The following is a 14,773-nucleotide window of genomic DNA, read 5'->3' as shown; positions in this document are numbered from 1 at the left end:
CTCCCACCACTGTGCCACTTCGGCGGCTCGACGCAACGTTGACGCGCCGTAAAGAGCGAGTCGAGGTACCTCGAGACGCGACAGCCTATAGTCAGTTCAGTTCCAGCGCTCGAAGTAGCCGGTCATAGCTCAAAAGGAGCTCCGCGAAGTGAAATAAATTCGGTAAAGTGTTTTTCGGACTTAGNTATTCAATGTATAAAGGCCTAGTAGGGTGCCACAGTGTTGGGAGTACTCTACACACATTACATAGGGGTACGCTTGACGCTCGACCCCCACCTTCAGGTAGCAAGTCTCACCGCTTCACGCGGCATCCCCACTACTCCCACCACTGTGCCACTTCGGCGGCTCGACGCAACGTTGACGCGCCGTAAAGAGCGAGTCGAGGTACCTCGAGACGCGACAGCCTATAGTCAGTTCAGTTCCAGCGCTCGAAGTAGCCGGTCATAGCTCAAAAGGAGCTCCGCGAAGTGAAATAAATTCGGTAAAGTGTTTTTCGGACTTAGAAAATTCGCGAGTTTGTGGACTTAGTGAAATTCTCAGCACGCCCTCTTGGGACTTAGAGAATTTTTGTAATATCCCTTCTGGATTTATTCTTGATTTGTCCCCTTTGGACTTAGAATTATTTACCTTGATTTGTCTCCTTTGGACTTAGAATTATTTCTTGATTCCCCCTTGGGACTTACAATTATTTACCTTGATTTGTCTCCTCTGGACTTAGAATTATTTCTCAATCCAAACTTAGAATCTTTTTTGCCACTTCAACATCTAATTTCGAACTTCTCATTCACCAAATAATTATTAAAATTTATTCAAGAGTTTCATCAAGTCCACTACACTTTAATAAACAAATCTAATCCGATAATCCGTTGAATACACGGCGGTGCCTGAACTGACTAGGAAACTCGGCTTAAAAATCAAATAAAAATTTGAAATAAAAAAAAAATCAATATCCTGATAAATAAATTAATACCCTAATAAATAAATTCTGAGGATTTTACCGAGACGATCTGAAAATGCTTTGAACATTAGTTCGGTGTTTTTATTGACCCCCACGAGAATCCTCGCAATACAGTTCATACTTTTTACCAGTAGATTCATTCTGAGGATTTTACCGAGACGATCTGAAAATGCTTTGAACATTGGTTCGGTGTTTTCAGTGACCCCCATGAGAATTCTCGCAATACAATTCATATTTTATTTTCCGCAAAACTTAAGTTTAAAATTCAAATATTCCAGTGATCCTAACCAGTGACGGGCATCCGACGCTCGGGAACTAAACCACAAAACCTAAAATAAAGAAAATATTATTTGATCTTTCTAGTTTTCAAAATATCCAAAGCTATTCCCAGTGGTAACAAAAATAATTACAAACTGAAAAGTGGAAATTTATCTAAATAAACTGAAACCAGCTATCCAGTGAGCGTTTGTTCGATTGTGGCCTGCTGTTGGAAGCGAGCCGCTGCCGCCCGTCGGACCCCTACCACTCAACGAACGAATCCTGGTACCTTCAAATCAGGCCTTCACAGATCGAGACCTTTTGAAACAACGATCCAGAGTCATTGACGAGCAGAAGTGAGTAAAATGAAGACAACAGTTTATTTCTCTTGTCCCGGAGATCATTTGATACTCCAAAATGAGAGACATTTATTCCCGGATCAATAAAGAACACGAATGAGGGATGGCTTTTCAACCTAGTTACGGTAAGTCAAAGGGTAATCGGCTACCGCTCGACGATTATTTCTTAAAATTTTGGCTGCCCAACTTCTGTTGTCTGTTCAAATTTTAATCAATAAAATAAATTTTACTATTTTATTTCATTTTATCTCAAATCAATCGGGAATACGTAACAAAAATGGTGCTAAGTGTGGGGTTGTCTTCCTTTTTCCACCCGATGTTTCCGGTTTTTGACTCATTATGGTCCTAAATAATCAAGACTCGATCAATCCAAGTGTTCTGATTGGCCTCGAACGTTCAAGTTTTTGTTTTCTTTTGTTGTTTTGTTTGCCCATCCTTTTTTTTCCATTTTCAAATACTAGCCAACGATTCAATTCAGTAAAATAACTTTTAGATCGAATAGATTCTTCATAGTTTTTCTTTATTTGGTTGAAGAAATCGTACAAATTCAAATTAATAAAGATGGATAATCTTGAGGATGCAGTACCCCCTACAAGTCCGATGGAAGAAGCGAGACAGCTTAACCAACAGTTATCAGAGAGGTTACAATTAATTGAAGAGCAAGCTCAATTGATCAAGGAATTACAAAATACAGTTAAACAGTAATACAGTAAATTCAGTAATTTACAGTAATACAGTAAATTGGCTTAATTTAGAACGGATTCGAGTGTTAACATCGGAAGCCAACAACAAAATACGGCAGAGCCAACGACAAATTTGTTTATCTACGAAAGCGGGAAACCAATCAACGTGTTCCTACTGGGATTGGAAGGAGCGATAGTAAATTCGCTAAACGAGGAAATCGAGGCAAGTTCACAAAAAATCATATATTTTAAAAAATAGAAGCTTTGTCACATTAAATTTCAAGTTTCCATTGTCTTTCTTAAAATAACTCATTTTATTATCAGGAATCAGAATATATTTTACATTATGTCCGTATGTACGTATGCATGTAGATGCATTCGTATGTATGTGACCAAATAAGGATTAGAACTAAGGGTGACAAAGGTGAAGACTAACAAACAGAAATAAGCCTTAAAACAAAGGATCTTCAATGTCAGAACTGAAATATCGCGGCTCAAAAATGAAAATCGAAACTAAGCTTCGCCAAGGTAAAAAAAATAGGGGTCAAAATCAATGGTCAGAAGTCCATGAAGATCGGGAATTGACAAAGATGACCCAGTCATAAAAAAGAACACTTGTCGACTTGTGTCCACCACTTTACGCGTGGTTTTTTGGTTACGCTTTGATGCTGACTAAAGAACCATGGCAAAAACACAAATAATTAATGATGATACCTGTTCTATATCGGTGTTCTGATTTATCTCACTTTCCCCTAGATAGTATTTATTTAGATATCAGAATGGCAATCAATAATAGGATGATAGCCATAAAAATTATGACTCTTAGTCTATGCAAATTGCCGAAAGCTCAAAATTGTTTTAACAATTAATTCAGCTATGAATATCTGAATCTATATGTAGATTATGCATTTGACCTTCACTCTAATTAATGTTTTTTTGGTATATTTTAATAATATAGAAGAACGGTGGCATCGCGACAATTGACGCTCTCGATGAGGAAATTAGAACCTACAAACACAGGAAGATAGTGATCGCTGGTAAAGGTTATCACAATAACGAATGGCGTAGATTCGTGAATGAAGCATATTTGAAGAGATGCCTGAACTTGAAATTGCTTGCTGATCCGAAACCCTCTGAAATGTGAGAATTTTCAATAGATTATTACAATATGATAAATAATCCTACGCTCGTCTAGCTAAGGTGAACACATCATTATTCCATTATTAAATTATATACCAACCGATAAAACCTTCAAAATTTGAATTGACTTATATTAATCATGATATTTACTATTTTCTCAGTAGAAAAAACTACTGATAATTATTACTGATTATTCAGTAATAATTGTCCATAAATGTGAACAGTCCCATAGTCGTACGCTCGCTCATTTATCCCTATACTACACGTTCGAGGGAGAGCATCATCGTGGGTATCCTATTGTGTGATAAACCAACATTCAAAAATATCTTGAGGCACAAAATTCTATTTGTATTTACCAGTCCAACCTTTTAAATTCTTTTTTCATCTGTTTAGTCCATTCAATTGACAATTGGCTACGAAACAAGTATAGGATTAATGTCATTTTCATAGTACCTATTCTTTTAATTGTCGTTATTCTACTGAAATATCAGGATATCATTTTATGTATTTTTATTGAATTTTTAACTATTTGAAACAATGAAGGGGTTCTTAATTCTACTTTACCATTATAACAGAGATCTCAATATTTAAAAATTGTGAGTTAATTTGCGATTTAAGAATTCACTGTTATTGCAGTAATTGATGCGAATGGAATTTTTCTCCCTTATTATTCAATAAATCACAATTCATTGCCATCTATAACTTTTTTTTATTAACTGAAATAACTCCAATAGTATTTCAATCTTAATAGATTGTTGGGACTGTCAAAATGGTAAAAACAATGTGATATCTGGCAGCATCCGCAGAGACGGACATAGGTACATTTACCTTATGGGTTGGATAAATTAAAATTTCAATAAGTAAACTTTCTATAGGGTACCCATCATGACACCGTCGAGGAGCACAAGTGATAGTGAGTCAATTGATCCAGACGGCCAGCAGGAACAGAGCTCGATCGGAAGTACTCCATCTTCCCCAAAAACGGTGACTTTCCAACCAAAAACGCTGAAAGTTTTATCCATTGAAGTGTACGTTCCAACCCATAATTAAAGAATATACAATGCAGTCTTTATACAAGATACTAGGCCTGAATCCGTGCAGAGTGATACCCACACTTTTTGGTTTGAATGTTTTTCGTTTAATATTCTCCATGCAAGATACTCCACAAAGGGGCTAGAATTGAGGGGCAATGGAATTAAGATATCGCAGAAATTACTGGAAATTCTAGAATATCAATTGCACATCAATTAAATTTCAAAACGAATGGGCTCGTTACAGTTGATAAAAAAACTAAACATGGTCATAAAACGGAAAAATATATATTTTTTACACGTATTGCTCTATGTATTTTACGTCCATTTTTTAGATGGATAGATCTACAAAAGAAAACAAAATTCCACTCAATTTTTATGAAAACCAAAATTGCAATGGACGTCTCAATTTTGCCTCGCAGCCCTCTATTAACAAACTAACTCATTCCGAATTTCAAAATTATTATTTTAAAAACAATACCTTCTAATCAAACATTCGTGTTTCACATCACGAATCATACTCAAATGATCATGAAAAATGGAAATTGTCTAGTAACTTATATCAAGAATATTGAATTTAAAAAAATCCCCTGTGAACGCAAGTAACGTGGGGGATATTTAATTCTCGGAATTTTATTCCCCTACAGTCCCTGTGGTATCTTGTGCGAAGATTGCAGTGTACTGGAGTCCTAAGTCCAGTACACCGGCCATAATGACTTTTGTTTTCAGATATGAGAAATATAAGATTTCTCTTTCGACATTGACCATTACACCTAATCTAGGAATGAAAGAACATCCTCGTGTTGAAATTTCTTGTCTCATTACTCATCATCCCAATGATCCACTAGCTGACAAAAGACTATTGACCATTCAAAAAGGAAGATCTGTTGCCAGGAAGTCCACAACGAAAAATGGTTCAAAGCAAGCCAAGAAAAAGGTTAAGATACCACGATCCAAAAACATTTCAGATGAACAACTAGCCCAAGTATTGAAAACATTGATTGCTGATAACCTACTATGTAATATATTGCATGACAGTGGTTATCCAGACCTGATAGCTAAAATAAATAGAGAAAACCCGGTAAGTTACTTTCGTTTTCGTATAGACGGGATGTCTTAAAATCAAATATCATGCTCGTGAGGGGAGTTCGAGAGGTTTATTTGGAGACAATAACTGTAATAAATTTTTTCTCTCCGACGCTTTATTGAAAAGTCAATGATAAAAAAAGCGAAGAGCAGCTGCAAAGACCCCCCTGTGAAATAGTTATTTTCGTCACATGGCCGAAAAAATATTTGTGGCGACATCAGTCTCACTCGAGACATTGAACCGTCAACAGCTCTCTACTGTGCTCGCGTGAATATACCGACACAAGTATAAAGTAAGTCTTAAGTGTATCAGTATGGGTAGAAAGAAAGGGGCCAAAAGGCCTGGAAACGATAGCGGTGGAAGTACCGAAGATGTCCCTGGCGCCTCCAGACCACCAAAAAAGAAAGGAAAGGATAATAAAGAAGGAGACAATCAGAGCAACAGCAATTCAATCAACGATCGAGCCATGGATTTCGATTCCGACACTGCTCCTCTCGCCGCACGCCTCACCAACACAATCAACTACAACCCTTCCACTCCACTTTCCACAAACATTTCACCTTCCACATCCAACAACATTCCACACATCAAGAATCCCTCCAACTCCTCTAAAAGATTCCAAGAAATCATCCATAAGCCTTTCGACAATCTATTCTACATCAAATCCAATATTACCAGCCGAATTGAAATCACAAGGCTCTGGAACTCGGTACGTAACAACAACAATGATGTTATCATACAGACGAGCCAAGGATTCCTTTTGAAATCCAATACAAGCAAAATTGAGCTTCTCAACACGCTGAATGATCTTCAAAACAAAGGTAAAATAAATGAATACAAAGAGTCTCATCGAAACACATTCCAGGCTAATCCCACTCCCCCCGCTACCTTCGCGGTTGTGATTGCCACAGTAGAATATGAAATCGAAGATGATACAATGAAACAATACCTTGTTGACAATAATATCGAGCACCGATACTGCAAACGAATCACAGCACGAGCTACTAACAAACCCACTACCCTCATTCGAGTTATCACTGGAGGTGACAAGTCCTTCCACAAGCTGATGAATCAAGGTGTCTTCCTTTTCAACAAACACTACCCAGTCTATCCTAGCTCTCCCCCTCCCCCCGCTCCCTCCCCAAGCAGCAAATGTGCTCAGTTCTCGCACACCACCGCGAACTGTCTCAACAACTGACATGTCAGAAATGTCAAGGCGAGCAATCCACGAACTCCTGCAAAAGTGATTTGGCCATCAAATGCAACGCATGCAACTCCACAGAGCACACTGCATGGTCATACAAATGCCCCAACACACCAAAAAGCCCAATCGCAGGTTCCCCAAATGCTCCGATCAAATCAATCAACAAGAAATCCAGAGAACTGGATAAAATCATCACCAAAAATAACTCCATCCATGCTCCCATCACCACCCACGATTTTATCATCAATACCTATATCTCTAAAATCAACAACCCCAAAAACACCAACAGAGAAGAACTCATTAGTAAGCTCAAGAAGCGTTTCATCGACACATTCAGGATCGACACAGCTGCAGTGTTCACTGGCAACAAAATATATATCCTGATGTTCAACCTGGACGCCCCCGAGNTCAGTATGGGTAGAAAGAAAGGGGCCAAAAGGCCTGGAAACGATAGCGGTGGAAGTACCGAAGATGTCCCTGGCGCCTCCAGACCACCAAAAAAGAAAGGAAAGGATAATAAAGAAGGAGACAATCAGAGCAACAGCAATTCAATCAACGATCGAGCCATGGATTTCGATTCCGACACTGCTCCTCTCGCCGCACGCCTCACCAACACAATCAACTACAACCCTTCCACTCCACTTTCCACAAACATTTCACCTTCCACATCCAACAACATTCCACACATCAAGAATCCCTCCAACTCCTCTAAAAGATTCCAAGAAATCATCCATAAGCCTTTCGACAATCTATTCTACATCAAATCCAATATTACCAGCCGAATTGAAATCACAAGGCTCTGGAACTCGGTACGTAACAACAACAATGATGTTATCATACAGACGAGCCAAGGATTCCTTTTGAAATCCAATACAAGCAAAATTGAGCTTCTCAACACGCTGAATGATCTTCAAAACAAAGGTAAAATAAATGAATACAAAGAGTCTCATCGAAACACATTCCAGGCTAATCCCACTCCCCCCGCTACCTTCGCGGTTGTGATTGCCACAGTAGAATATGAAATCGAAGATGATACAATGAAACAATACCTTGTTGACAATAATATCGAGCACCGATACTGCAAACGAATCACAGCACGAGCTACTAACAAACCCACTACCCTCATTCGAGTTATCACTGGAGGTGACAAGTCCTTCCACAAGCTGATGAATCAAGGTGTCTTCCTTTTCAACAAACACTACCCAGTCTATCCTAGCTCTCCCCCTCCCCCCGCTCCCTCCCCAAGCAGCAAATGTGCTCAGTTCTCGCACACCACCGCGAACTGTCTCAACAACTGACATGTCAGAAATGTCAAGGCGAGCAATCCACGAACTCCTGCAAAAGTGATTTGGCCATCAAATGCAACGCATGCAACTCCACAGAGCACACTGCATGGTCATACAAATGCCCCAACACACCAAAAAGCCCAATCGCAGGTTCCCCAAATGCTCCGATCAAATCAATCAACAAGAAATCCAGAGAACTGGATAAAATCATCACCAAAAATAACTCCATCCATGCTCCCATCACCACCCACGATTTTATCATCAATACCTATATCTCTAAAATCAACAACCCCAAAAACACCAACAGAGAAGAACTCATTAGTAAGCTCAAGAAGCGTTTCATCGACACATTCAGGATCGACACAGCTGCAGTGTTCACTGGCAACAAAATATATATCCTGATGTTCAACCTGGACGCCCCCGAGGATCCCTCTCCCACCGAACCCTCCACAGGCAGAAGTATTTTAATTGAAAATGGCGGACATTAATTTCCTGTACTCCAACATAAACAGTTACACGAACAAAAAAATCCTCATTAATAACTACATTGAGTGCAACAATATCGATTGTAGCCTGTTCGTCGAAACCAAAATCAACGTGAACACCAACATCAAGTACAGAGATTGGTTCTCCATGGGCAAAATAGGCAACTCCATCAACGGAAAAACTAGGGGTGGAACGCTAGTTCAAATAAACCCACATCTACATCCAAAAAAACAAAATGCACCTGCCATCACTCAATCCCTGAATGAAATACTCCATTTCTCAATAGCATTCAGAGAGGAACCGCTTCACATCTTTGCGATATACTCACATCACACTACGAAACTCGAGAACTCACTGTTTATCATGGCAACACGTTGCGAATTCGCCCTGATCATAGGAGACCCAGATAAGCAGAAGAATAGTCAAATCCAGGACTTTCTCTCCAGCGGAAAATTCACACGAATCTACACAGACCCGATCTTCATCATGCCGCTCAACAAAGACACCACTCCTGACTTAGTCTTCTGTACTAAAAACATATTCAACAGAGTACACAGTGTGGAACTGGTCCCAGACCTGGGTGCAGATCATCTGGCAATTAACCTTTCAATTGCAACAGACCCGAACATTCAACCCATCGAGCTTCACCCTCCAATTTACAACTTCGCCAAAACGGATATGGATAAGGTCAACAATGAAATAGCAGAGTTCATCCAGGACCATCCCGATATCAACGCCGAAAACATAACTGCTTTCAACGCTTTTCTCTCGGAAACAATTCTAAAACATACACCGACGTCCAAGTACAACTTCTTCAACTACATACTGTCTCCGTTCATCATCCATCTCATCAAAACCAAAAGAAGGAAATATAGAGCTTATCAAAGTGATAAACATCTCAACTCGCCGGCAACCAACCAGTTTAGGAAAGCCGAAATTAATGCTCTAAAAAAATATATACAAACTCTCCCAGGAGTTCAGATCTCATCAATGGCTGAAGGCTTGTAGGGAAATACAGCGCAAGCGGGGTAAGGAATATTGGTCCATTATTAAGAAACTCACCAGATACAGACCTGAAATGACTATCCCGAAATCACACTCAATAACCAATCCCTCACCTCAGACATTGACAAGGCAAATGCCTTTGCTACGTACTTTGAAGACACATACAAATACACCGAATCAGACACATTTGACGAACTTACCCATGACAATGTAAACGACTGGTTTTTCGACTTCAATTACCCCTCAGACCCTCCCCTCGACCTCGCCCCTGACGATATTCCCCCCATCTCCCCTGGCGAATATAAAAGAGCTCTCACGAATGGCAAAAACACGGCCCCAGGTCATGATAGCATACGCCGTGCTACTCTGAAAAACCTCTCAAGTTCAATCCACCTCCACATCGGTAAAATATTCAATTTCTGCATCCAAAATTCTCATTTCCCCCCCGAATGGAAAAAAGGTATCATCATCGTCATTCCTAAAGTCAGTAAGGATGTTCACCAAAATGACAGTTACAGGCGCATCACCATCCTCCCATCCATAGGTAAAATGTTTGAAAAACTAATTTAAGAACGCCTCAACACAGCAACAAAAAATGACATCCCCATTTATCAATTCGGGTTCAGAGAAAAAAAGTCTACCCTTCACCCCCTCGCCATCCTCACCTCCAACGTACATACTGCCAAGCACGACAACCTCAAAACCAATACACTATTCCTAGATGTCCAAAAGGCCTTTGACAGTGTCTGGCATAAAGGACTGCTCTTCAAGCTCAACAAATTAAACTGTCCCATATACCTGATTAAAATCGTCAAACAGTTCCTTTTCAATAGAAGACTGTCCATTAAAGTCAAGAACAGCCACTCTCAGGACTTCGCCCCCCAACAAGGTATCCCTCAAGGTTCTCCCCTCTCGCCTCTCTTATATAACATCTTCTGCCACGACATCCTCGATAACCCCTTCTTAGTTCCAAACCCCAACAAATACCTTGTCCAATTCGCTGATGACACGGCGCTAGTGGGCCATGGCAAAACGTGGGACGCAGCGACCGAGAACCTCCAAGAGCTCGCTAACGAGGTTCAGGTCTGGTTTGAAAAATGGCGACTCAAACTCAACCTCTCCAAATACCAATATCTACAGTTCTACATTAACCCGCGAAAATCCAACTCCAGTATAATCCTCCAAAACACACAGATCCTACCCTGCGCCCATACCCGATACCTCGGGGTAGAGGTGGACTACAACCTCAACTTCAAGTCCCACGCCAATATCATTAAAAAAAAGTGCATAGCAAGGAGTATGAAATTCCGTCGACTTACATACAAAGTCAAAGGTCTCAACACCCAACATGTCGTTAAAATATACAAGGCAATATGTCGTTCAATACTGGACTATGCCCACCCTCTACTCCTCTTTGCTAGACCTGGAACCCAAAAGATAACGGGCGTTGCCGAAAGAACCACCCTTCGTAAAATGACGAAGATCCGCCATCCAGACAATCCCCTCTACAACCCTTCCAACACCCTACTTTACGAACGTACCAAAATTGAACCTATCCTTGACAGACTCAAAAAAATGACAACGAATTTTGCCCTTAATAAACTGGACCATATTTCTGACCTCTGCCACAAGCGCAACCCCATTAGAAGATCCCGGTATAAATATCCCCCACACACCCTGTTTGAGGACCTACAGGCCGTCAGAAGAGAAGAGTATGGCTCGAACTCCTGGGGAGGTCTAGCATATCTCCAAGGTCAAGACCAGTAGCAAAAGTCCTCTATTTCCTTCGCCTCTTCATCACCGCATCTCTTACAATGTATNAAAAAAAAAAAAAAAAAAAAAAAAAAAAAAAAAAAAAAAAAAACACTCATATATCAACGTACTCAATTAATATTATATATTCAGTTTGGAAAAGAAATTATATGAAAAATGTATTCACTGGCTGAATGCCCTCGGGCAATGGCCTGTTGCGAGCTTGCTCGCAATAAATTCCTTTAAAAATAAAAATAAAATATTTGTGGCGAGCATGAGTGTTGCAGACCGAGGCATTTTTTTTTGTTGAAAAATTCAATTTAGACAACAAAAAATTAAAGTGACGGTCAAGTTAAGGGGGGGTTCTGGTGAAATTAGAAAGTCTGATTGGTTGAGAGGAAAATAACTATCAAGTGATTTTTTGTATATGAAATACCTGAAAAACTAACAAAAAATTCGTACTCAACCGGATTTTACCCCGTACGTTAGGCGAAAAGATCGTTGTTCATATTTTCTGGTGTCGCAATGCTCCTCGCACCACAATTTTCATCCGATTCTAACTTTTTTTGTCAATATGTTCGTTAGACTCTATAGAATAAAACTTAGTATTTTTTTCGATTATCTCAATTAGATGATAGCGAAATAGAATTTTTTCCGGATTCAAAGTTTTTTACTTTTTTCATTTTTACTCTTTTTTAAAATTATTTTTTCTATAAAAATTATGATTCTGAACCGTCAAACATTAAAATAGTAAATAACACGTGCTCAGAATAGTATATTTCGATACAAGTGCGACAGGCTGGTAACGAGTGTGAAGTTGGTGGCCCGAGGCGAAGCCGAGGCAAAATAATTATTTTTGTCACTGCTGCTACGTTCAGCCCGTATCGAAAAGTGCCTTTTCATTAACTAGTAAACGAAAAGTCGAAACTTGTAAACGAAAAGACTTTTCGTTTACTAGTAAACGAAAAATGGCACAGTTCGGCACTCGCTGAACGTAACATCACTAACAAAAAAATATAGTTCGGATACACGTGCGACGGAATGTTTTAACTCGTGATATTGGCAGAACTTCACACTCGTTACCACCCCGTCGCACTTGTATCGAAATATACTATTTCTGCACGGTATGAGAAAAGCCAAAAAATGAGCAAACTGAAAAAAAAACTTCAATCATCTAATTGAGAAAATCGAAAAAAAATAGTTTTATTCGATGGAATCTAACAAATAATTTGCAAAAAAAATCAATTTTCAACGGATGAAAATTGTTCTGTGAGGAAAATTTGAAAGCCAAAAACATGAAAAACTACGTCTTCGCCTGATGTACGGAGTAAAAGGGGTTGGGTACGTAATTTTTCTTAGTTTTTTAGTTACTCCAAAATATATCCAAAATCACTCGATAGTTATTTTCATTAATCGATGACTTTTAAATTTCACCAGGGTCCCTCCTTAAGATCAAGTGGAGGTCAAGTCAAAGTTGAGTCATGGCCATGTTAAGGTAACTGCTTATGGTAATGAAAGATATATAATCGTTCAAATTCAAGTTTTGTAGTTTTATGTTACATGGACGTGGTTTTTTGTTATATGTTTTTTTAAATCGCAAATGCTCAATACAAACTATAATCGAAAGAATCATTAGACTCTGATTTGTCTCTTCAACATATTCTAGTGAAAAATTGTCCACAGAGAACTCTAAACATTAATTGTCCAAATGTTTACGACTATTTTCTCTCCTTTCATTGAAAAAACCCAAAATAAGAAGAACTGGAAGTATTAGCAGAGGGATTGCAGTAAAAAATCTCTCGATAAGATATTCTGTATGAAAAAATGTTTTTTTATTGATACTTACCATCAAATATTTGCTATTTAGAGGGCTCGGGGGTAAAAACAAAGTACCGAAATGCGGGGAAAACTTTGCTCCCTAAGTTCTCCGCCAAAAAGGCATGGAAAAATATAAAACATAGCTCAAAAAATTTGTCATTTTTTAATTAAGAGGAGGGGAAAAAACGGGGGTAATCCGAATTTTCTGAATGGGTTGAAATTATTTTTTAATATAAATGTTGATTTCGACTCTCCGCCCCAGACATAAGGCGGCGCCACCTACAGTCCTAGGCAAAATGGCGATCCCCTCAGAACTGTCAATTACCTCATATATTAAAAAATAGTTTTAACCCATTTAGAGAATCCGGATCGAACTCATTCCTTCTCATCCTCGTAATTAAAGAATTACAAATTTTTTGAGGTATGTAGTTTATTTTTTTATCCTTTTTTGGCGGAGAATTTAGGGAGCAAAATTTTCCCCGCATTTCGATAGTTTTTTTTTAATCCCGAAGTCTCTTAAGAAGTTCATTCAAAGAAGTTGCACATCATGTACCCCTTATTGAATAATTGTTTCAGGGGTTGATGGGAGTTACTGCTGCAGGAATGGCAAAACATATGAGAACCAAATTTGTTACGGAAATATTTACTAAAAATGGCAAACGATACCATTTGAATGAAGAGGAAATGAATGGAGTTCGTAAAATTATCAGAAAATGTCAAAAAAAAACAAATAATAAGGCAAGAAAGGAAATTTACTGAATGCAGCAAGAATCTTGAAGTTTTAATTTTCTTTTTCTCCCCTTCAACCAGTCCTCTTCATCGCTGGTTCCTTCTACCGGCTCAGGAATCATGACATGGTCATCCTCCATCATCCGCTATTTACGCTTGGATATGCTTTTGTGGAAGGATAATTTAAAAAATCTGTATGAATATTTGTAGAAATGACAGGTGTTAAGATTGTCTATTGCGTATTCTTCACAGTCACATTATGCAATTATATCATCAGTCACTTGTAACACACGGAAAAATATTTGTAATATCAACATTCATAACTGTTTTTAAGGCGAAATAATCTGTTTTTTATTGTTACGTCCTTACCATTAGCCACCTGATGGCGCTAGCTCAATTTCTCATTTACCTTATCGACTGTGGAGTCTTACCCACAATTAGTATATAAGTCCCAATTCCCAATTATATTTTTTCAAACGTAGTAAATTAGAATATTATTTAGTTTCATACAGAGATAACACTCAAGTGTCCAAACCACTTTTTCCTGAGAAAACCATAGAACTAGCTTTCCCACATTTGAAACGAAGCCGAAAACCAGTCGTATGTACACGTGCATAATAAATTATCCAAAAACATGAAAAAGAACTAACTAAATGTTTAAGATAAGCACTAGCATCCTGAAATTGTAAACCGAACACGGCGCAACCAAGAAACTCGAAAATCATAAGTGTCAAATGACATTTTCCAAATTCTAACGTTCCGTGAGAACAGAATTTTTCTCAAGAGTAAAATGCAGCTGCACCCTTTATTGCTCCCAATCCAATCACGACTTTCGAGGCTCCCCGATTGACCTAAAACCAACCGGTTCGCCTCTGTCCTCACCACCATCCCTAATGAACCAATCCTACCCTTAGAAATTAGAGCGTGTACGCCCACGCGTGAGCCCTAAGCAGCCCTAAGATATTCAAATCTCATCT

The 14,773-nt window shown here is 38.8% G+C and overlaps 1 protein-coding gene and 1 long non-coding RNA gene across 2 annotated transcripts; both read left to right on the top strand.

The window, feature by feature from the left end:
* The first annotated feature begins 425 nt into the window (after positions 1 to 425).
* On the top strand, positions 426 to 2,475 carry LOC107046601. Its single transcript, XR_001461580.1, has 3 exons — positions 426 to 481; positions 1,322 to 1,572; positions 2,331 to 2,475. It is a non-coding gene; the product is annotated as an uncharacterized LOC107046601 (long non-coding RNA).
* An 811-nt stretch (positions 2,476 to 3,286) lies between these two features.
* LOC107046600 lies at positions 3,287 to 13,915 on the top strand. Its single transcript, XM_015269250.1, has 4 exons — positions 3,287 to 3,398; positions 4,274 to 4,426; positions 5,159 to 5,510; positions 13,644 to 13,915. Coding segments are annotated over exons 1-4 (690 nt in total). The 5' UTR covers positions 3,287 to 3,396; the 3' UTR covers positions 13,827 to 13,915.
* Positions 13,916 to 14,773: the final 858 nt, after the last annotated feature.

The sequence above is a fragment of the Diachasma alloeum genome, unplaced genomic scaffold (genome assembly GCF_001412515.2).
Source record: "Diachasma alloeum isolate Michigan unplaced genomic scaffold, Dall2.0 Dall_scaffold_01557, whole genome shotgun sequence".
In the NCBI taxonomy this organism is placed as follows: Eukaryota; Metazoa; Arthropoda; class Insecta; order Hymenoptera; family Braconidae; genus Diachasma; species Diachasma alloeum.
Note: the sequence above shows the minus strand (reverse complement) of the source record. Positions and strands in the feature narration are given on the sequence as shown.

Bases quoted from the DNA above. Each gene is read 5' to 3' on its own strand.
- LOC107046600 (XM_015269250.1), top strand. The intron at 4,427-5,158 runs GTACGTTCCAAC...TTTTGTTTTCAG, and splicing joins AAAGTTTTATCCATTGAAGT to ATATGAGAAATATAAGATTT. The intron at 5,511-13,643 runs GTAAGTTACTTT...TAATTGTTTCAG, and splicing joins AAATAAATAGAGAAAACCCG to GGGTTGATGGGAGTTACTGC.